The 24,736-nt window shown below is 36.5% G+C and overlaps 1 protein-coding gene across 1 annotated transcript; it reads right to left on the reverse strand.

Annotated features, from left to right (window-relative positions):
- Positions 1 to 1,985: 1,985 nt before the first annotated feature.
- On the reverse strand, positions 1,986 to 20,317 carry LOC121900587 (complement factor H-like). Its single transcript, XM_042417017.1, has 14 exons — positions 20,293 to 20,317; positions 19,625 to 19,804; positions 16,739 to 16,921; positions 16,397 to 16,591; positions 16,068 to 16,247; positions 14,960 to 15,124; positions 11,307 to 11,471; positions 10,411 to 10,500; positions 10,037 to 10,222; positions 9,305 to 9,472; positions 7,550 to 7,735; positions 5,093 to 5,272; positions 3,071 to 3,250; positions 1,986 to 2,344 (listed from the first exon to the last, which is right to left on the reverse strand). Exons 1-14 carry the CDS (start codon positions 20,315 to 20,317, stop codon positions 2,151 to 2,153), a joined length of 2,277 nt encoding a protein of 758 aa, XP_042272951.1. The 3' UTR covers positions 1,986 to 2,150.
- Between the last annotated feature and the right edge of the window lie 4,419 nt (positions 20,318 to 24,736).

The raw sequence follows: 24,736 nt of genomic DNA on the forward strand, positions 1-24,736 counted from the left end.
GGAGCTGGATGCGCAAGAAGAAGAGCGCCAGCGACAGAGAGGTGGAGGAAGCTGCTTGTTCAGTGCAGGCCGAACAACAAGCAGAACCCCTTCTCTCCACCCGCCCTCCCTCTCTCCATCCTTCCTCCTCTCCTCCATCTTTCTCACCCCCATCCTTCCTCCTTTCCTCGTCTTCCTTTACCCCCAACCTCTCTCCTCTCCCCGCTCTACCTTTCTTCCGTCTCCGCCGACCTCTCTCCTCACCTCCACCCTCTCTCCACTCCCCCCTCCACCTTTCCTAACCTCCTTCCTTCCCTCTTTTCAGGGCGGCACGCGGGCTCAGTGATCAGCACTGCAGCCTCACAGAAACACCTCCACCTGCTTGTTTCTGCTTGTTTCTGTGTGGAGTTTGCATGTTCTCCTCGTGTCTGCGTGGGTTTTCTCCCACAACACAAAGACATGCAAGTTAGGCTGATTGGAAACTACTAAATTACACCTCAATTGATCACAAATACCTGATGAAAACACAAATAAAAAAAATTTAAAAAATAAAGTACAACTGTATGACTTTATACTGTGAATGTTAGAAAGTAGAAGCTCTGCTGTCAAATATCATGTTATGATTTAAAAAAGATTAACGTTCCATTCAGAGAGGATCACAGGAGGAGGTGGGGAATCAAATATTCTCTGTGCTCCTCTGTAAGTGAACTCATGCTTCCTGACGCCATTTTAACCATGAAGAAATGAGATAGTCTGTAATAGACATGAATATTCAGTTGTACAAAGCCAAAGCATGAATATCAATACATGTTTCAGACTTAAACACTTGATTGTTATTATTCAGTGTGACTTTTTTCTGCCATCGCTATGCATGTAGATGCAGAACTCTGAGTTAAACACACTCTTCAAATAAATTACTGGAGGCAAATGTGAAACTGTGGAAAAAGTTCAATAATGGTGATTACAAATCACGAAAAGATACCAATCAAATTGTTTTAAAAATGAATCAGTTGCTATAGTAAAACGGAAACTGCATTCACAAAAGTATAAGCTAGCTGTCAAATGACTTCTATTATTCATGCTGGGAAGAAACACAGTAACATTAAGTCCTCATAGGAAGCAGCTACATATATACATACACACAACATGGGTGCAATGCAAACAGGAACTGCTAACAGATAATTCAGCATACATTTAATAGTGTAAATTAGCCAAAATGTAAATTAATATTGGCTGAAACTTGGGGGCAAAGACAATACCAGTCCAGACCTGTAGCTAACGTTACAACAGCCCATTTAATGAACTTTTACTGTATGCAAAATTTTATGACATGTGTGCTTTGTCAACCATCTTTATGTAATGATGCCCTAAATCATTACGAAAACTGTGGTAATCAAAGACTGGAAACAATTTTATGCCATATCAATAATAAATATGAAGGGAAATGTAACTTACTGAGGCATTTTATATCTCAACCCATTCACCATAGAAGCAGGTTCTGTAAGGCACTAGTGCACCAAATCCGAGGCTTAAAAATGTACTCTGGTTTAAGTAATGTCTGCTAAAAACTACAGTGCACAATATACTTAAAGATTTACATCTTCAGAGAGAACAAATGGTCTTGGGGCTGAGAGCGACACACAGGCTAGGGAGGTTGAAAAGCTTGGTGTTTTAATTAGTTTGGAAACCTGCGCACATAAAAACCAGTTGCTTGCACATGATATGAGTGCACAGTTTCAGATTTGTGAAACCTTTTTTCTATTTGTGAAAACACATTCCACATTTCTCCATTTCATTGGTCATGGCCAAGTAGAGCTCCTCTTTCTCACTTAAAAACAAAGGTAGAAATGTTTTACCTTTTAAAAATACAATCACAAAATATCTTTATAGAGTAAATTTTCTGTCTAGACCACATCTGTCTAAAGAGGTAAGTTTTCAGTTATCACAAATGTTTACTCGCATAAAACATATACATGCGTCTGATTGTGAAGGCAGAAAAAACAAAGTGAACAAACTGTATATGTTTTATTAATATTGAAAACTGAAGTATAGACAGTGGACCAGTGCACAACTGTCAACTGTTAATTTTGTCATTAAAAAATTAACTCTGATTATCTTTTACATGTTTGTCCAGACAGCTCATGTTTAACACTTCCAGCTGACTAAAACTCTTAATGGCAAGTTGGCAGGTCCACCACACCATCATTACACTTCTGACGCATTCTCACTCTGCCGTCATGTCTTGTTCCTGTGACACACCGGAACCCTATTACATCATCATGGGCTGAATACAATTTATCTGCACCTTTATGTCTGAATTCAAGATTATGTGCTATCAGGAGTTCTCTATCCACAGTGCAGGGTTCTGTAAAAGATAACAGATAAATAACATTACATTCATGTGATGACTGAATGTACAGCATACTCCATATATGATTATTGTCAGTGTTGGGTAAAATATATATTTAGTGTGTAATCAGTATCATATTAAATTACAATACTCTGTATATAGAGCACACATTGCATGCCAGAAAACCATGAAACAGATAGGAAGGTTATATTGCCTTATTTTATACCTTTTTAGATTGATTAAGATACTGCACTACTTTAAATGATCTACAATGGAAAGTATCTATCTCACCAGCTAGCGTTCATGGCTATATCTTTTGTTGTTTCAGCTGTCTATTGGTCTATCTCTGTAACAATTTAACATGTTGACTTACAGAAATAATACATTTCTTCATTTGGTTACTGTATTTTGGCTTTGTACAGCAGAATACTTTCTCTCAGGTACATATGAAATTTAAGAGTGGTTCTGACCTATCAAAAACACTCATTTAATCTTTTGTATTATCTGAATGGAGTTTAAACATGATGCACAAATTAAGCAAAATAAAACATATAATAAAAACAAACTTGATGCAAAATTATATCCTGTGCACCATATCATCGTGGCTTGCCAATTAGATTTGATGATGTTATCAGCATATTTTGGCCCAGGAACTTATACATTTCAGTAGTTTCAATTAATGTTTTTATCTATGTAAAATAATTACGCAAAATGCAAGATTAAAATATGAATATGACTTACTGAGGCATTTTATCTCTCCAGTCCATTCACCATTGTTGCAGGTTTGGTAAGGCTCGCCCTCCATGATGTAGTATCGCTGACATATGTAATCAACTCTTTCATTATGCTCATATCGAGGTTTAGCACTGGTCGTGGTGTCTCCATTTGCAAGGACAGGTGGTCTTTCACAGCCTGCAGGAACTAAAATAATGTGGGTGATAACAGAGAAAGTAAATATTTAGACATTATTGAGGTGAAAATATGACATTTTTCTAGAGTGACAGATGTTTGACTCTGATTTGCAGTTACACAATATTTTTCAGTCACATGTTTTGTGGCCTTAAAAGTGAATGTAAATGGAAACAACTAAAAAAATAAATACAAATAAGTCATTTTCAGAAAAGCTCTTGTAAGTCTTTCTTATAGAACCCTGTATATCTATATGTTTCCATTGTGACTTTTAATGACTATATGTACAGTCAGTATTAACATGTGCTGTTTATCTGGGCATGTTATTCTGATAACAAGATATGATTTAGTCTTTGTATTTACATCTGGTATTAATAAGCACTCTCTTTATCTTGACACTGTGATCAGATCACAGATCAAGAACAAGCTAAAGGAAAAGGAGAACTAAACCAACTGGCACATCAGCTGTTTGCTCCTGTTTTATGGAAATAGTTGAGAAAGATGAGAAAAAAAAGCTCTGACAAGGGAAATGAAGCTGAATTTCTTTTAGGAAATCAGTATTCTACAAGGTTTATGCCGTTAAATCAAAATTGATTAACAGATATTTAATGTATTATTAATTTATATTGAATAAAATAAATATTTAATAGGTTAACATTATGTGTGCTCATGACTTCTCTATCCAAGGTGCAGGGTTCTGTAAAAAATAACAGATAAATAACATTCATGTGATGACTGAATGTACAGCATACTCCATATATGATTGTTGCCAATGTTGGGTAAAAATACATGTTTAGTATGTAATCAGTATCATCATCTTTCTTGTCCATTTGAATGGTTATCAATAAAAATCAATACACAATTTAAATGTAATTATATGTGATTTAAAAGATATCAAATCACATGAATTTCACCAGAATTTCATCAGTATCATATTAAATTACAATATTCTGTATAGAGAGCACACATTGCAGGCCAGCAAACCACAAAACCGATAGGAAGGTTATATTGCCTTTATTTTATGTCTGTTTAGGTTGGTTAAGAACCTAAAACCACCCAAAATGTAGATACTGCACTACTTTAAACTATCTGCAGTGGAAACTATCTATGTACAAACAAAATGTGTTCTTTCATCTTTCTTGTCCATTTGAACGGTTAAAAAATCCATACACAATTTAAATGTAATTATATTTGAATTAAGAAGAACCTAAAACCTAGAAAAATGCAGATACTGCACTACTTTAAACTATCTGCAATCGAAAGTGTCTATCTCACCAGCTAGCTTTCACTTGATGTATCGCTTTTGTTTCAGCTGTCTATCGGTCTATCTCTGTAACAATTTAACATGTTGACTTACAGAAATTAAACATTTCTTCAACATAATCTTTATATTGTAATAACAGATTCCAAAAAGTCAGATTCCTGTCTCAACTTAATTTTCACCAAATATGTAGTTACTGTATTTGGGCTTTGTACAGCAAAGTTGTGATGTTATCAGCATAACTTGCAGCATTCACCAGTTTTCTGGTACTTTCTCTCAGGTACATATGAAATTTAACAGTGTTTCTGACCTGTCAAAAACACTCATTTAATCTTTTGTATTATCTGAATGAATTTGGCGGTTAAACATGATGCACAAATTAACCAAAATAAAATATATAATGAAAACAAACTCGATGCAAAATTATATCCTGTGCACCATATCATCCTGGCTTGCCAATTAGATTTATGATGTTATCAGCATATTTTGGCAGAGCAACTTATACATTTCAGAAGTTTCAATTAATGTTTTTATCTATGTAAAATAATTACCCAAAATGCAAGATTAAAAATATGAAGGGAATTATGACTTACGGTGGCATCTCATCTCTCCAGCCCATTCACCATTGTTGCAGGTTTTGAAAGGCTTGCCCTCCATGACGTAGCGGTTCTTACACATGTATTCAACTTTTTCATCATGCTCATAGTGATGTTTAGTGGTGGTCTTGGTGAATCCATTTGCAAGGCGAGGTGGTATTCCACAGCGCGAAGGAACTAAAAGAATGTGGGTGATAACAGAGAAAGTAGAAGTTTAGACATTATTATGACATTATGACAAAAATAAATATAAATTAATAGTTTCCAGAAAAACTGTGTAATTATTTTTCTCATGGTCTTTATGTCTATATGTATATCTATTGTTATTCATATGACTACATTTACATCCTGATATTAACATGCTTTTAATCTGGCTACATTATCAAGATAATGACACCTGATGACAGGCCTTTGCATCTTGGATCTCAATATACCAATTAGGTAGACGGAACCTTTCAGACTTGTCAATATACAGTACACGCCATGTCGCAAGTCAAGGCACGCAATGCAGGATACACCAGGTGGGCCAGCATGACATGCAAGGCAAAGATCTCGTGGCAGAATGGAGATAGGTGTATAGATTCATAGAATGATTTTCAGCAACCTTGCTGACTAGGCTAACACCATTCAAGTTCAAATGTATTGTCATTTAAACCATACATTGGCATAAATAACAGAATGAAAACATAACGTACCCAGAGAGGCCACAACTTTCACTTTTTTAAGCATTTTTACCCAGATATATAACCTGTCATGTGTTCAAAATATGGTAATCCAATGCCATTAAAATTAAGGTTACATTCTACATAATTTAAACTTTTCACATGATTTTACTCCAGATTTAACAGATGGCTAGATGTAAACAAACAAACAAACAAAAAACAACCATGCATTCTCCACTGCTTATTTGGGTCCAGGTCACTAGAATGAGCAAGGTAACCAAGACTTCTTTCTCCCCAGCAACGTCCTCCGGCTTCTCCTGAGGGACCCTAAAATATTCCCAAACTATATGAGATACAAAATCCCTCCAGCATATTCTGGGTCTGCCCTGGAGTCTCCTACCAGCTGAATGTGCCCAGGCCACCCCTAAATGGAGACATTCTTATTTTTTCAGTCACTATCCAAAGCTTATGAACATAGGTGAGAGTTGGAATGTAGATGGACTAGTAAATTGAAAGCTTTGCCTTCAGGCTAAAGAAAAATAAAAGTAAAATCCACGAGTCTTTGTTCCATGAAATCAATTTAACTTGGTTGAATCCTTAAGATCCACGTGCATTATGAATGACATACAAACTACAGACTGTCCAGTGACCGAGTGGTTTTCCTACACAGAGCAGATGGTCAGCCATCACCCCACAAATCTCTTACTAGCTTGCTACTCTGGACTGTAGGTTTGATGATTTATAATCAGCTAACAAATAAGCCCTGCTGGGTTTACGGACATTTCACATCCATGCCATGGAGGTCAGACAGAGTTGATGCATTATTGTTATTCTTTTCCAAAATTCTGTGTCATAACCAATTTCACACAAGTGTGTTGAGAGTGAAAACCTTCCACATTGATGTATATCTTCATCTGCTGGAGGGGACGACTGCTGACTGTGAACAAGCCAAATATCTGTGCTTTTGCTGTCAGTGTAAATGCATCCAGTTAAATTCTGCCACCGCAGTAATGGCAGTGTTGCTTTAGAGTGCAACACATAAATCAGCCAGCAGATTTGTCTATACTGTAAAAGGAAATCAGTGCTGATGGAGAGGCTTGCTAGCACTAGCACTACTTTGGCTACCCGCGTTGTTCATGTGACCCTCGCCTTGTACTCATGTCATAGCGGTCCCTTGAGAGTCTCCCAGAGTGATACTGCTGTATGGGCTCTGCTTATTTTTCCTTTGCAGAGGAAGGATTCGGCTATATCTTTCTTAGCTGGGCAGCTTGAGATAGCAGGAAGAGACAGAGTTATAAATTGCATTTAAATCTGGCTGAGATGTGGCCTGGCTGATTCAGTCATATGTTGCATTTTATCTGTAATGAAATTACTTACTTTTCCCTATTCATGTAAAATATCCAGATTACATGTTAATACCCAGTAAAATGGGGTCTAAATTATTTATATAAAACATGAAACACTAAGAATAACTGCTATATTTCAGGAAGAAGAAAATAGCAGCACAAAAGATAATATGCATGAAATTGACATGTTTCTCACAAATAAAAAGCTGGGTTAAATTTGATGTGGCTTTACAGTCCACCTCATCCTGAAATAGCAGTTTCAGCATGAATTGCTTCACAATATAAAGAAATTGCCCCTCTTCCTTTGCAGTTTTCCTTTAAAAGGCAAGGTAAATAGAGTGAACGCAAGCCCTCTGAGGGAAACATCTGAAAGCTAGGTCATGGACCACCTTTAACCATCATTTCCTCAGATAAGGAACAAAGGGATACGAGAAGGATTTATTTACCTCCACATGTTGGGAAGGGACCACTCCATTGTCCGTCTGCTAAACATTCGACCTCTTCCTTCCCTTGAAGAATGTGTCCACGCAGGTTGCAATAAAACCTTAACTTTTCTCCTTCCCTTAGTTGTGCACCTTCTACATATTTGTGAAGCTTTGCTTTGCCAAGTACATCTGTGACTGTGCATGTGTCTGTTTTAAGGAAGAAAAACAGTTTTATCACCAGGTTTATATAAACAGCAGCATATATGACTTATGATCCAACTTTTTGGGTCTCATGAACCCAAATCTGATGTAAATCTATGTCTAAGTCTTTACCTCTGTATGATAAAACAAAGATAGTTGCATTTACAGTGACCTTGCAAATATGAAACCTTTGTCTTGTACGACTCTGTTTAGGATATTAACCAAGCATGTTTTATTTTTTTGTTTTTTGTTACTCATGGTATTGTGCCGTCCAAAAAGTATATTTTTCAACCTGTATTTCCCTCTTTCAGTCTGATTAATAGCTACACAGGCTATTTTTCATTAAGAGAAAATGTTCATCAATTTTCTTTTTCTCACGAAATTTTCATAAGGTGCAGTAAAGATAGTTACATTTTCTATAATTTTTGAACCCACTGTAGCTATAGAAGCAAAATATGACTGCCAACACTCAGTATAGTTTTTAATTCTCAACTCCTGGTGCACTTTTCATCTTTAATCTCTCATGATATGCCAATGATAATATCTTGTTTCTCATATAATTTCTCTGTACTACACAAGCAAGCAGTTTTAAATAGTCCTAATGAACTTTCCTGTAATGTTCACTTTTTTCCAAGTTGGTAATATGTACATGTAAAATAGTTTGGCATTCAATAAAATACACTGGATACGTTACATACATTTATACATTTTATCTATATTATTATATATTAAATTCTATGCCAAATGCACAGATCTCCATCTGTCATCACTTGCTCATTAAATATTTCTGAGAATAGAATCATCTCATCTTAGCTGCAAACTCATAACCAGAGTACACTTATGGTATTTGTACATAGATTTAAATTGCCTGTCAGGAAAACTCCACTATGATTAGTACTCACATAAAGTATTATATTTTCCTTTAGTTATTATCTTTTACCGCCCAGGTGTTGGTGCAGATTTTTCCATCTTAAATACAGTTCTCATATACCATATGAATGTTGAAAGCGTTATCGGTCACAGGCCTTGACTGAACTGCAAGAAATGGGGGAAAAAATCCACAGTTCTTGTTTTGTACAAAAATGCACTCTGAAGTTTAACGAAACCCTAATATGAGGCTTCAGAATTCTGAGTTAGCTAAATTGTGTGTGCATATTTTCCAAAGTTAGTCTTTTTAGTAAGAAATCCCCTCCTTGAGTTTTCCCAGAAAGTGTTTCCTTCTTGAGCTGCGGCAGATGGATACTTCCTGATATTTCTGGGACAAAACACTGCCAATAAACCTATATGTGACTACCAAGACTAAGATACCAACATGATTTAGCTTGCTTAGACTGCTGAAACCAAATTAGCTTTGGCTGAACCTAACAATACATTTTTAAACAGAAAGAGGACTGTGGATTTTGCGCCCCATCTTTTACAGCGTAGTTACACTACTAAGAGATCTCCTTGTGGTCAGTATAATGAGGAGGACCCACAACTCTCCCAACCTACATATGGTTTGTGAGAATTGTGTTCAGATAGACTTCAAAAAATCGGCACCTATGCTCTAAATCTGCTTCCATTTGACCTTCTTACCTTTACATGTTACTGGTTTATCCCATTCGCCGTTGACACATGTTGCCCTGCCAGCTTTTTCACTAGGTGAGATACATCTATACTCAATGACATCATCATGCACATATCTTTCTTTATCCTCGGTGACCCTCATTATATCCATCTCATCTTCGGGCTTGTGACAGTGCACTAAGAAAATGTAAGAAATACATTGTTACCTGACATGTCCAATTAGATTGTTTTGAGTTAGAAATGTCATTTGCTGGATTTAAGTTTTAGCAGTGTTGTTTTTAAATGTATTATTTTACCACTTGCTTTTCAATCACAATCTAAATGTTAAAGAGTTTTTTTCTCAAGGTATTATTGCTCGGACAGCAGAAATATTCTTATTATATGACTTAATGTGATTAGCTAAATACATCAATTTCAGGCTAAATGCTCTTGATGTTGTATTGAAAGCTCAGCTGGGAATAAATACAGATTTTTTTGTAACATATTTGCAAATGTAACACGTTTCTTATTGCCAGAAAGTTACTTGTATCCTTGTCTACACAGGTCAAATCAAAAGTATAAATTGAACCCATCCACATCTGGTTTAAAAGGGGAGAGCCACTGAATGCAAAACTGGAAAACTTCCAAAATTCCATTTTTCTTCCATACATTCATAATAGCATTCGGCATCTTGATAAGTCAACATACTACCCAACTGGAATTGTGTTAAAGGTTTTGTGCAATGCTTTTGAAAGTACGTACATGTACAATTAATGTCCACCTTATCCCAATGCCCATTTGTGCATGTAATCATGCCTTCTCCCTCCATTGTATACTTCTGGCGGCACAGATAAGTTACTGTAGAGCCAGACGAGTATTCCTTCTGATATGCACCACTAACAACTGCATTCTCTACTCTAGGTGGGGCCTCACAGGGCTCGAAGATAGCTGCAAGAGATGAAACATGAGAAGTATTAACATACATCTCATATACGTTTTTATAAACAATAATATCTGATAAAATAAGACTGAAGATGACTCACGTGCACAGATCTTTTTGAATGGTATTTCTCCAGATTGCCATTTCCCGTTTTGACAGGTTAGTTCACTAATCCAAGCAAGATATCCTTTGTTACATTCAATCTGGAAGGAATCTCGATTCATATCAGTTCCATAGATCACTCTCCCATTAGTAATACTAGGCACTTTTCCACAACTGTTTTCATCTAGAGTGGATATGATAATAAACATTAGATCCATATATTGTAGCTAACAAACATGCAGTAAGTAAACCAAATTTCTGTTTTGAAAATGAGTTCAAGTCTGGAACAAACCAGGTAACACTGTGTGAGATAAAGAAAACATGTTAAAAGAAACAATACAGTATATTGAGAGACATTTAAAGAGAAGAATTCATCCATCAGCAATATCAATGCATAGCTTAGAGGTACATAAGATGCACATTGTCTATATTTTTATTCTGGGGCTCTATGTGAACATCTTTGCCTGATTCACAGTTGAAAAAACTTCTCATTTATCTTATGGCCCCCCTTCTGATGAGCCCTGCTCTGTTCTGATTGGTTAGCTCCCAGAAGTTGCCTCTCAGCAGACTTCCACCAGCTCTGGAGGCTACGTAAACAAACAAGTAGTAGTAGGATTTTGCTTCTTTTTCATGTACTGTACTGGCTTTCGACTTTTTCACATATGTTCACCTCCTGATTTGGACCTTTGACCATGTTTAACATAGAGATCCAACATCATAACAGTATAAAAATAACAGAAAATCACAAAAAGCATGATATGTTCACTTTAAGCATACAGTGACCAGGCAGCGAACCAATGCTTCATTGTTTTACTGATTTTTTTTGTTTGTTTTTTGTGTTTATGTAGTGTTTCTTAAGCAAGGAAAACTTTACTGATTAAAACCTCAAAATCTCATTTTATTTTCTAATTAAAACATCAACAAGCTGCTGTGGTAACTTTGCTTCATGCAGGTTATATCTAGACCAGTAAGGCATTCAAAATTCATTACCGATGCATTTTTGGATTGTAGACCACTTGCGCTTGTCACATTTGGCTTCACCCCACCAGCCTTTAGTGACAAGCTTATAACCTTCTTCGCAGGCATAGTGCAGTGTTCCACTTATTACAATTCCAAATCCATTTTCAATTTCAGCTTTGGGACATGTTATGGTATCTGTAAAAAACAAAGAAAAAGTTACAGTTCTTTATTACCATGAACATGAACAGTAAGTCAGTTCCTCATACATGCATACAGTACACTGCAGCTGTAAATATTCATTAGAGAACCAAGTGGCTGAAAATAGTCTCCAATAAATGAACGATTACTATTACTGTTTGAGTAACCTTTGCTGAAAACTACAGTGCCTGGCTGTTTTAGGAAAATTACTGAGCCCCCTTTTTTAAAAATTAAAATATATATTTTAAACATGTTGTTTACATGTTATTTCTGCTGAAGATTTACATTTTCAACAGAAACAAAAGGATCTGGGGTTGAGTGGCTTTGGGAAATCAGTCAATACTGAGAGATGAACTAATGCACTATTAAAAATAAGGAAAGTGTAACTTTAAGTACAGTATACTCCTTGAGTAAATGTACTTTCTACCACTGATCACACCCACAAAGCGGAAACAATATTGAGTTTCAAGGTAGGAAAATGGTTGTGAATGGCCCGAAACTGCTTGACTGCAGCATATTTGGAAATATTATTAGGTTTAGGATTTAAAACAATTATTATAGTTCTTGAAGATCTCCTCTAGATGTGTTTTTAGAGGTATGAAAAATGCTCTACCATGAATATTATATCATATAATATTGTGTCTGATATGGATTTTTTTCAAAGAAGTTCAATTATCCTGTTAAAATCCTTAAAAAGACGTCTACTTCCTCTCCCTCATTCAAAATTCCAGAAATTATCAATATTATATATAATTCAAAAGTTGAACTGCTGGACACAAGATGTCTTCGACTTTGCTAAAAAGTCCATTCTTGGTATTTGTGCACTGAAGGTGCAAGTTGGATACTGGACCAGGATTCTGTCCAAACTAGCTGTGTGTCACAATAACAAAACACAACAACAAATAACAAAACACAACAACAAATGACAAAAAACAACAACAAATAACAAAACACAACAACAAATGGCAAAAAACAACAACAAATAACAAAACACAACAACGAATTGCAAATCAAATTAACAAAAGAGAAAACACGACAACAAATCGGTAGTTGTTGTCATTTGCTGTTGTGTTTTGTTATTTGTTGTTGTGTTTTGTGATTTGCTGTTGTTTTTTGTTATTTGTTGTTGTGTTTTGTTATTTGTTGTTGTGTTTTGTGATTTGCTGTTGTGTTTTGTTATTTGTTGTTGTGCTTTGTGATTTGCTGTTGTGTTTTGTGATTTGTTGTTGTTTTTTGTTATTTGTTGTTGTGCTTTGTGATTTGCTGTTGTGTTTTGTTATTTGTTGTTTTTTGTTATTTGTTGTTGTGCTTTGTGATTTGCTGTTGTGTTTTGTGATTTGTTGTTGTTTTTTGTTATTTGTTGTTGTGCTTTGTGATTTGCTGTTGTGTTTTGTTATTTGTTGTTGTGTTTTGTGATTTGTTGTTGTTTTTTGTTAAATGTTGTGTTTTGTGAGTTGTTGTGTTTTCCTATTTGTCACTTCAGGGCCACCGTACTTTTTGGCACATACATCATTCTGCACAGTGAAGCTCAATCATCCAACTGAAGTATGAAGAAGAAAAACATATTTTGAATGGAGGGGGACTTAACATGGGAAAGTTATTCCAACGTTGTCTTCCGAGCATGTGGTGAATGAATATAGATTCAAAATAACAAGGACAGGATTATCACTCCATCCATTTTGCCTTCTCCTTAGAAAAGCAAGTTTTGACATTTGAAATTTACGCCAAATTAAAAAATGAGGAAATACAGCTGCTGTTAATTTAGGATGTAAAAGCTGTAATTGCACTTATTGCACCTCAAAGCTGCAAAACAATGCATTTTAAAGTCTGTGTAAAGGAAAATCTGAGATCTCTTTTAAACACATTTTACACGTTAGAAAATAATTGCTGAAAACATGTGAAAAGACTGTGAACTATGTAGTACTGAATTGTGGAGTTAGAGCGTTAAACTGTTTTTCACCATTTCTGTGCTCAGGATTTTTTGGACGGGCCTGAAATGGTGGCTCGATGATGTAGACGGGTTACTAGCATGACCCTTCCCTCACTATATAAACACTAGAGCACACGTACTCATAGTTACTATTTTTACATCAGGTAGTTTTACAAACTTTAATCAGAGACAACTGGGATTCACTTCTAATAATCTGCTGTTACTGATAAATGGGACCATTTCCGGTCAACATTAGTGCTCAAGGAGTTCGTTTAAACCAGCTGAAGCATCCATTGATGGGTGGAGCCGCCAGCGGCTTCGGCTTCAGCACCGGCTGTTCGGCTTGGAAGACGGGTAGAGTCAATGGATGTGGTGCCAGCAGCGGCAGACACTGGCCGCCGCCCGTGGCTTCGGCTTTAGTACCAACTGTGTGGGCAGCACTTCACCAAAAAGCAAGACGTGAGAGGCAATTGCTCCTTTATCTTATTTTTAGTAACGTTAAGTGTAGCAAACTACATAAAAAAAAACGACAACTTAATATAATAATGATTGTGATGGATCACTTGTTAATTAATCATTTAAGTTAAGTTTTTACTGAAACAAGTCCACATTTACCTACAAAATAGGTGCCGATTTAACCAGTGGCTCCTAATGTTACTTTATTGTTAAAATATCATCCACGTTGCTTGCCTTACACCTACTAACAAGGCCTATTTAAAATTGTGTATTGTTATACAGGAGTTTGGTATGAGTGTTGTTCACTCAGAGGCTGTTCAGTTGGACTGTGCTTTTAGCGCCTTCAGCGGACACGCCCCCAGCATTTCAGAGCATAGAATACTGCTTATTTTTCCACAATTTTGAAACCTAATTTTATATACTTGCCGGTTTTCTTAATCATGCAAATTTGGCTGAGTGGTTAATTACACATTTTTCTGTTGTGTGACAAACTCAGAACACATATATATTATTTTCCTGCCACTTACAATTACAAGTTGGCACTGCATATTGGTTATATATACATGAGTCTCGAAACTGTGTGTAAACCTAGATACTGTGTCAGATGGACATAGAGAGGATTATTGTTTAATTCATAATTGTTCTGTTATATCCATGAGCTAATCAAAGTACCAGCAAAAGAGTACCATGTTTCATGGCTTTGAGCTTTGACAGAGATTGTTTTTCACATTACAAGCAGCAGATTGAACATATATTTTTTGTGCTGTCTTTAGACTGCAGGAGGGATTTCATCAACTGAGGGGGAAAGCTTCTATACAGCCTGAAAGCAGTTGTCAATGACAGATGATTAGCAGTAGTTTGGAGTTTCACTCTTTTTGTGCTTACTTTTATCTATCAGACAGGAGCTTCCCTGTTTTCCAGCTTAATGATTTAGTCACTGGAGTTGTTTTCTATGTTTGGCATTGACTGCAAGTTAATAAGTTTGACAAGTTCAGCCAAGATGGTAAATACATGCATGTAAAAACAGAAATAAAGTGATAGAAAAATAGTTTGAAAACACTTTGTCATTTAAACTGTATTGTGTTCTGTACTTCCTCACCTTCACAAGTGGGTTGCCCCTCCCAACCATTTGCTGTACAGGTAAGAGTAAAACGTGATTGACCACCCCTGCAGACATAATAGGCCTTTCCATTTTCTCTGTATTCCTGCTCATAATTGTTGCTAATGTCTGCATTCGGGAAAACCATTCTGTCACATTTTATTTCTGAAAAAAGAAAAGAAAAGAAAAACAAAAACAAGATGCAATTATTCAGTGCTGCACATACTGAGTGTTGTTAATGATAGAAGTGCGACAAAGTGCTTCTATATGACATAAAGTCTCACTGAGATTAAAAGAGATTTTAATCTCAGTGAGACTTTTACTTGGTTAAATAAAGGATATATTGTATGTAATGAGGCTACATTTACTTCACAGCTGTTTGTACACATATAAATGTGACATATATAAATGCAGAGATAACTGTTGGTGAACTGGACTGTATGAACTTATAAGAAAAGACCACAGAGTGATAGTGATCTGCCGACTACTTTATGGCTGTTTTTCAGCTTAAGTATGTACAGTACATTGAAATAAATTTCTAAACAAGTTGAATTTAATTTCTCTCATTCACTCCTTTGCTCTATTGTTCATCTCTTTATCTCACTCTTTTTTATTGTAGTTGAAAAGTCTAGTACACTACTACTGTGTTTCAACATAAACAAAAATAACAAGAATTTTTTTATCTTTAGTCATGATATCCATACTGCTGGCTCCCTGTGTTCGGCTGTATTAACAACTGCTTTTAAAGGATAAGGCTGGCGACAATGAACTCATCCTAGTATTGTGTATGTAACCAAAGCCTGAGATACTGCAGAAACACAAACAGGAATTCACAAAAAGTGAGTTTTAATTGCTGATTTAGTTCCTGAGTTTAGCGGCTCTTGGTTTCTAGGACAAATTAGTGGATAAAGGTCATTAGAGTAAAAAAGATCAATCCTTACTGGACCAAAATCCTCAGAGTGATGCAGATTTTGTCCTAATTTTAGATTTAGGGGTAAAAACATTGTATAAAATTAGTTGATAAACTAGAAAATTACACCTATTTACTCCATTTTCTCCTCCTGATGTTTCAAAGCTCCTTCCCCACTTGCATAAATATTCACAATACCTTGACAAGGTGGATCTGGACTCCACCCATCTCTGGTGCATGTGAGCTTATCAGCGCCATCTGTTTTCTTGTACCCTGACCTACACCTATAGCTTGCAGTGTCATCCAATGTTATTGTCTGCCACCAATCGACATTCCAGTCATACACATCTCGGTGTTTTTGATCGGGGCATGTAACCTCTAGAATAAGAGAAAAAAATGTGTGTATCAATTGATCAGGATCAGATTAACCATCATCATCATCATCATCATCATCATTATCATGGGTTTATAAATACAGAGAGGAATCATTATCTGTCTCTGGCACTAAAGTTTATGTAGTTTTTTACCCTGGCATATCGGTCTGATGTCCCACTGTCCGTTGTCTTGGCAAGTAGACACTGCTGAGGGGTCCTGACGGGTAGTAATCCCATACTTCTCTCCACATATGACTCTTACTGTGGCACCAGGTGGAAAAAAACTTCTGTGAGCAGGGTCATACGTGGTTCCTTTGAGTGCCGGCAGCGTCAGTTCACATCTTACTGCTGCATTTGTTGAGAAATGAAGCATATTACCTGTTAGTTTGTTGTAACAAGACAGACTACAACACCATGACATCCATCCATCCAGCACCAATTTTTACTAGTCAGTGTGATAAAACCAATAAACTGAATTACTTGATTTATACTCACGTTCACATGCAGGTGTGGGGCTCCAGTTTGCTGTGTTTCCTAGTTTTATGCATTTTGAATTTCTTTCTTCACTGGGTTTATATTTAGGATTGCATGCAAAATCCAAGATGTCATCTTCCTTGTACGTGTGGATTTCTCCAATCACATAACCATTTTCAATCTCAGGTTTATCACATGTGATCTCTGTTGAAGAATGCAGACACAAACACACGCGCACACACACACACACACACACACACACACACACACACACACACACACACACACACACACACACACATATGCTACTGCAGTGAAGTTGTAAAAAAAAAAAGTGAGTTTTAATCCCTGATTTAGTTCCTGAGTTTAGCGGCTCTTGGTTTCTAGGACAAATTAGTGGAAAAGGGTCATTAGAGTAAAAAAGATCAATCCTTACTGGACCAAAATCCTCAGAGTGATGCAGATTTTGTCTTAATTTTAGACTTAGGGGTAAAAACATTGTATAAAATTAGTTGATAAACTAGAAAATGACTCCTATTTACTCCATTTTCTCCTCCTGATGTTTCAAAGCTCCTTCCCCACTTGCATAAATATTCACAATACCTTGACAAGGTGGATCTGGACTCCACCCATCTCTGATGCATGTGAGCCTGTCAGCGCAACCTTACGCTAAACGATTTTAGCATAAGGTTGCAACATAACAAAATGTGAAAAAAGTGAAGGAGTCTGAATACTTTTTGAATGCACTGTATACATACAGACGGTTGACAAATTAAAGGAAAAGCCAGTACAGATCTGAATGCTTGACCCCTACAGTGAGGGGATCCAGTGACTCTGTTATTTGATTTGATTTACTGATTGGGATAGTGTGCAGTTTTTAAATGTTAAAGATGCACTGCACCGGAGTTAGCTCAAAGCTAATTTGCATCTGCAGTCCCCCACAATCAAAAATAATGGCATGGTTTTTGGTCCACTTGTCCATAAATACATAACTAGGAAATTACTCCTATCTATCCTATCCTGTCTATCTTTGTTCACTCAGAGGCTGTTCAGTTGGACTGTGCTTTTAGCGCCTTCAGCGGACTCGCCCCCAGCGTTTCAGAGCATAGAATACTGCTTATTTTTCCACAATTTTGAAACCTAATTTTATACACTTGCCGGTTTTCTTAATCATGCAAATTTGGCTGAGTGGTTAATTACACATTTTTCTGTTGTGTGACAAACTCAGAACACATATATATTATTTTCCTGCCACTTACAATTACAAGATGGCTGTGTCAGATGGACATAGAGAGGATTATTGTTTAATTCATAATTGTTCTGTTATATCCATGAGCTAATCAAAGTACCAGCAAAAGAGTACCATGTTTCATGGCTTTGAGCTTTGACAGAGATTGTTTTTCACATTACAAGCAGCAGATTGAACATATATTTTTTGTGCTGTCTTTAGACTGCAGGAGGGATTTCATCAACTGAGGGGGAAAGCTTCTATACAGCCTGAAAGCAGTTGTCAATGACAGATGATTAGCAGTAGTTTGGAGTTTCACTCTTTTTGTGCTTACTTTTATCTATCAGACAGGAGCTTCCCTGTTTTCCAGCTTAATGATTTAAAAGTCACTGGAGTTGTTTTCTATGTTTGGCATTGACTGCAAGTTAATAAGTTTGACAAGTTCAGCCAAGATGGTAAATACATGCATGTAAAAACAGTAATAAATTGATAGAAAAATAGTTTGAAAACACTTTGTCATTTAAACTGTATTGTGTTCTGTACTTCCTCACCTTCACAAGTGGGTTGCCCCTCCCAACCTTTTGCTGTACAGGTAAGAGTAAAACGTGATTGACCACCCCTGCAGACATAATGGGCCTCTTCATTTTTTCTGTATTCCTGCTTGTAATTGTTGCTAATGTCTGCATTCGGGAAAACCATTCTGTCACATTTTATTTCTGAAAAAAGAAAAGAAACACAAAAACAAGATGCAATTATTCAGTGCTGCACATACTGAGTGTTGTTAATGATAGCAGTGTGACAAAGTGCTTCTATATGACATAAAGTCTCACTGAGATTAAAAGAGATTTTAATCTCAGTGAGACTTTTACTTGGTTAAATAAAGGATATATTGTATGTAATGAGGCTACATTTACTTCACAGCTGTTTGTACACATATAAATGTGACATATATAAATGCAGAAATAACTGTTGGTGGCTGTATGAACTTATAAGAAAAGACCACAGAGCGATAGTGATCTGCCGACTACTTTATGGTTGTTTTTCAGCTTTAGTATGTGCAGTACATTGAAATAAATTTCTAAACAAGTTGAATTTAATTTCTCTCATTCACTCCTTTGCTCTATTGTTCATCTCTTTATCTCACTCTTTTTTGTTGTAGTTGAGAAGTCTAGTACACTACTACTGTGTTTCAACATAAACAAAAATAACAAGAATTTTTTATCTTTAGTCATGATATCCATACTGCTGGCTCCCTGTGTTCGGCTGTATTAACAACTGCTTTTAAAGGATAAGGCTGGCGATTTTCTAATCTCATATGCAGAGCCAAACCAACAATGAACTCATCCTAGTATTGTGTATGTAACCAAAGCCGGACATACTGCAGAAACAGAAACAGGAATTCACAAAAAGTGAGTTTTAATTCCTGCTTTAGTTCCTGAGTTTAGCGGCTCTTGGTTTCTAGGACAAATTAGAGTAAAAAGGGTCATTAGAGTAAAAAAGATCAATCTTTACTGGACCAAAATCCTCAGAGTGAATCAGATTTTGTCCTAATTTTAGACTTAGAGGTAAAAACATTGTATAAAATTAGCTGATAAACTAGAAAATGACTCCTATTTACTCCATTTTCTCCTCCTGATGTTTCAAAGCTCCTTCCCCACTTGCATAAATATTCACAATACCTTGACAAGGTGGATCTGGACTCCACCCATCTCTGGTGCATGTGAGCTTATCAGCGCCATCTGTTTTCTTGTACCCTAACTTACACCAATAGCTTGCAGTGTCACCCAATGTTATTCTCTGCCACCAATCGACATTCCAGTCATACACATCTTGGTGTTTTTGATTGGGGCATGTAACCTCTAGAATAAGAGAAAAAAATGTGTGTATCAATTGATCAGGATCAGATTAACCATCATCATCATCATGGGTTTATAAATACAGAAAGGAATCATTATCTGTCTCTGGCACTAAATAGGGTGTACAGGTTTTGCTGTAATCAGTCTTCCTGTTCATACTGGTCATTTGAAGATTCCTTCAAAATTCAAGAGAAAATTAAACTTTTTGCTGAAGCAGGTGTCTGAATAAGACCTATCACTCCCCCAGTGTTAATGTGGATACATGACATTTGATTACAGAAAAGGCTTAAAAAAGTTTACATCAGATTTTTTTCTCATCTTTGTCAGATTTTGTCACTTTGAGGTTTTAAGAAAAATAAGAGTTAAGGTCCTAATATTTGATAAAATGACAAATTAAGTTGAATATGTTGCAAGATCAGCCACATGGATGTTGTTTTTTTTAACTGCAGTACAACTACAGAGAAAATGGACCAGAAATCTTACGTTCTTACCATTCTGTTGTAAAGATTTATCCATGTTCAGCCACAGGATAAAAAGCCAAAGAAGGTGAAAGAATCTCATTGTGAGGGTCAGGAATTGCTGTATTTAGGAATTATTCTCTGACAAGAGTATCTGTGGCTGAGTTAATGTTTGTCCCCTCAGACTTATACAGATCAAAGTCTTTCCGGACAGTGAAATGCACAAATACACATTGAAAACAGTCTCTGTAACATGGGCACCTCTCCCAAAACCCTCCCTCACCACATACACACACAAGTGTGTGTTGTTTGAATTGCATTATGAAATAATGGAATGGTACAACTCATATTTCACAAGACAGACTACTCATATAAAACATTGAAATAAATTTCTAAACAAGTTGAATTTAATTTCTCTCATTCACTCCTTTGCTCTATTGTTCATCTCTTTATCTCACTCTTTTTTGTTGTAGTTGAGAAGTCTAGTACACTACTACTGTGTTTCAACATAAACAAAAATAACAAGAATTTTTTATCTTTAGTCATGATATCCATACTGCTGGCTCCCTGTGTTCGGCTGTATTAACAACTGCTTTTAAAGGATAAGGCTGGCGATTTTCTAATCTCATATGCAGAGCCAAACCAACAATGAACTCATCCTAGTATTGTGTATGTAACCAAAGCCGGACATACTGCAGAAACAGAAACAGGAATTCACAAAAAGTGAGTTTTAATTCCTGCTTTAGTTCCTGAGTTTAGCGGCTCTTGGTTTCTAGGACAAATTAGAGTAAAAAGGGTCATTAGAGTAAAAAAGATCAATCTTTACTGGACCAAAATCCTCAGAGTGAATCAGATTTTGTCCTAATTTTAGACTTAGAGGTAAAAACATTGTATAAAATTAGTTGATAAACTAGAAAATGACTCCTATTTACTCCATTTTCTCCTCCTGATGTTTCAAAGCTCCTTCCCCACTTGCATAAATATTCACAATACCTTGACAAGGTGGATCTGGACTCCACCCATCTCTGGTGCATGTGAGCTTATCAGCGCCATCTGTTTTCTTGTACCCTAACTTACACCAATAGCTTGCAGTGTCACCCAATGTTATTCTCTGCCACCAATCGACATTCCAGTCATACACATCTTGGTGTTTTTGATTGGGGCATGTAACCTCTAGAATAAGAGAAAAAAATGTGTGTATCAATTGATCAGGATCAGATTAACCATCATCATCATCATCATGGGTTTATAAATACAGAAAGGAATCATTATCTGTCTCTGGCACTAAATAGGGTGTACAGGTTTTGCTGTAATCAGTCTTCCTGTTCATACTGGTCATTTGAAGATTCCTTCAAAATTCAAGAGAAAATTAAACTTTTTGCTGAAGCAGGTGTCTGAATAAGACCTATCACTCCCCCAGTGTTAATGTGGATACATGACATTTGATTACAGAAAAGGCTTAAAAAAGTTTACATCAGATTTTTTTCTCATCTTTGTCAGATTTTGTCACTTTGAGGTTTTAAGAAAAATAAGAGTTAAGGTCCTAATATTTGATAAAATGACAAATTAAGTTGAATATGTTGCAAGATCAGCCACATGGATGTTGTTTTTTTAAACTGCAGTACAACTACAGAGAAAATGGACCAGAAATCTTACGTTCTTACCATTCTGTTGTAAAGATTTATCCATGTTCAGCCACAGGATAAAAAGCCAAAGAAGGTGAAAGAATCTCATTGTGAGGGTCAGGAATTGCTGTATTTAGGAATTATTCTCTGACAAGAGTATCTGTGGCTGAGTTAATGTTTGTCCCCTCAGACTTATACAGATCAAAGTCTTTCCGGACAGTGAAATGCACAAATACACATTGATAACAGTCTCTGTAACATGGGCACCTCTCCCAAAACCCTCCCTCACCACATACACACACAAGTGTGTGTTGTTTGAATTGCATTATGAAATAATGGAATGGTACAACTCATATTTCACAAGACAGACTACTCATATAAAACTATGCAGTATTTAGGTCACAGTTTAACAAAGTGAGTGAGATAAAGCCAAATAAACATAGTATTTTGCGATATTGGTTGAACTATTTAATTAATTTCAGCATTTAAATATGGATTTTCCTGCAGGTCATGAGGGACAAAAACAACTACAACAAAAAAAACAACATAACACAGTCTGATCTATTTAGCTTTATTCTTTACAAGGAAATATGTTGACATTTACTCTTGTAATACGGTACATAGGAAGAGGCACCAAACAGACGAGAAAGAACATGTATGTTTCATTAAAATTGCCACAGAAAACAGGAGAAGAGTAAGAACATAACTGCACTACATAACTCGTCTAAGTCTTTGCTCTGATTCTTGCTATAGGCAAGAGATTAACACCGCCATTAAAAATGGAATTTAAACAGGACACGTCATGTACATTTACAGGTCTTTATTTATATTCTGGAGCTCTACTGGAATATCTGCATGATTTACAGTTTTAAAAGAAAAATTTATCATAAACTGGTCCTTTATCCAGCCCCTCGGTTCAGCCTCTGAAACAGGCTGTTCTGATTGGCCAGCTGCCTCTCAGCAGACATCCAGCGGTTCTGAAGGCAACGTAAACAAACAGCAGTAGCAGGATTTCATTTCTTTCTCTCCTTGTTCTTCAATTGAAATGGAAACTTCTCAAATACATCTGTACATTTTTGAGCCAGAAATTTGCAAGGGGATAATGTGAACAACCGGAGGAACAACAGCAACAAAGTCCCCACTTTTCACTTGAATTGTCTTTCCATGCCACATAGTGTCAGTGTTGCTAACATTGCAACTGTTTTTACAGTTACAAGCCACACAAAAGTTCAACTGGTCCACACCAAATGCCATTGCAACCCTGTCCCCTATCAATGATTTCTACATACTACCAAATTGTTTTCCCAATTAAAATTGTACTGATTGAGATTAAGATTGCAAATGTAATCGTTGCCTGGATAAAGTTCACAGGCAACTTTTTTTCAAATGAATGAAGCGCTACATTTATGTGCTACTGCAGTGAAGTTGTAGGGAGGCGGTCGGGGTGAATAGCAGATGTATACCTGAGACCGAGGTTTGCATCCTGATTCCCGTGTGTTGTTAGGTTTAGGAAACAAAAGCACTTTGTTTAAGGTTTAGTGAAAGATTGAGGTTCCTGTGAAATGTTAACATGTTTATGTCATGTAATGTGCTTCAATACCATTATCTTTCCCTAACCTTTAAGGAGACATTATGCTTTTTCTGGTTTTCTATTATTTATACACTGTTATGTTGTTGGATATCTATGTTAAACATGGTCTAAGTTCCAAAATTTGAGGTTAACATGTGGAAATGCTCCCTACAAGTCAAAAGCCAGGGCTTCAACGTGCTCTGAACGCTTCGTCTGGGATGTTTTTTTTTCTACCTTGACATCAGCTCGTCGCACATGCTCATTAATAGCCATCCATTCTGTAGCCTTTGTTGCTCAGGTTTTTCCATGTCTTGTTTGCATTGGCCACTCTCATATTCCGGATCGGATTTTGGCTCGAACATGTACAGATGTATTTGATAACATTTTGAGTAAAGAACGAGAAAAAGTAGTGCAAAAACTTTTGCAGAGGATACATCTGTGGTTCCTTGCTCTAATCTCCCCCATGAGCCTCCTCGCTCCTCTCTTGTCTCTCCTCTGAGGTGCATTTAAGGGATTGGAACATCCTCAATGATGGTGGAGGGAAAACAATTTCTGGGTCACAGCCAGAGGACAGAGGGGGTGAGGACGGGAGGAAGCATACACTCCTGTGTTTTCTCTTCAGGTGCCATCAGCTAATTGCTTCCCAGCTGCGCCTTTCAATCATACAACTCATTGGTTCCTTCAGATTTTGAATCAGCCAATCATCATCCAGAGCCCTCCACAACAGAGCAGAACTCGAGAGTGAGGGCCTTTCATATCTCTGCTCTTCACTGTCTGTATGAGCTGTTGGTACACTGTCAGATAAACTTACTAAAGAAAAATTGTGGGATGTAACACAGAGGCTGAACTGAGTGGCTGCATTAAAAGTTAATTAAGAGGTTTTTTTTCTTTGAACTGCACGACATGCAAAGAAATACCAGCAGAGCCCCAGAATATAAATATAGACCTGGAAATGTGCATAATGGGGCTCCTTTAACTTTTATCTGGTAATTATGTGATGCAATTCTCAGGTTTATCAGTGAAGTTTATGAACTGCACAGCAGACTGCTTTCTCTGCTTACAGTGAGTGTCTCATGAATGGGTCGAACATGTGTCATATGGTGTACGCTGTCTGAAAGTTGTAAGACAATAAGCATAAATATTTTTGAATGGGGAGGGGGACTTTAACTTTAACACTCAAACAGAGATTTAATTACAAAGCATGAGTGACTAATAAATGCCAAGTAAAAGACAGTCTATCTACCGTAAGCGCTTAAAGCATGGCAAGCAAGGGGAAATATAT

This window comes from Thunnus maccoyii, chromosome 7 (genome assembly GCF_910596095.1).
Source record: "Thunnus maccoyii chromosome 7, fThuMac1.1, whole genome shotgun sequence".
Taxonomy (NCBI): Eukaryota; Metazoa; Chordata; class Actinopteri; order Scombriformes; family Scombridae; genus Thunnus; species Thunnus maccoyii.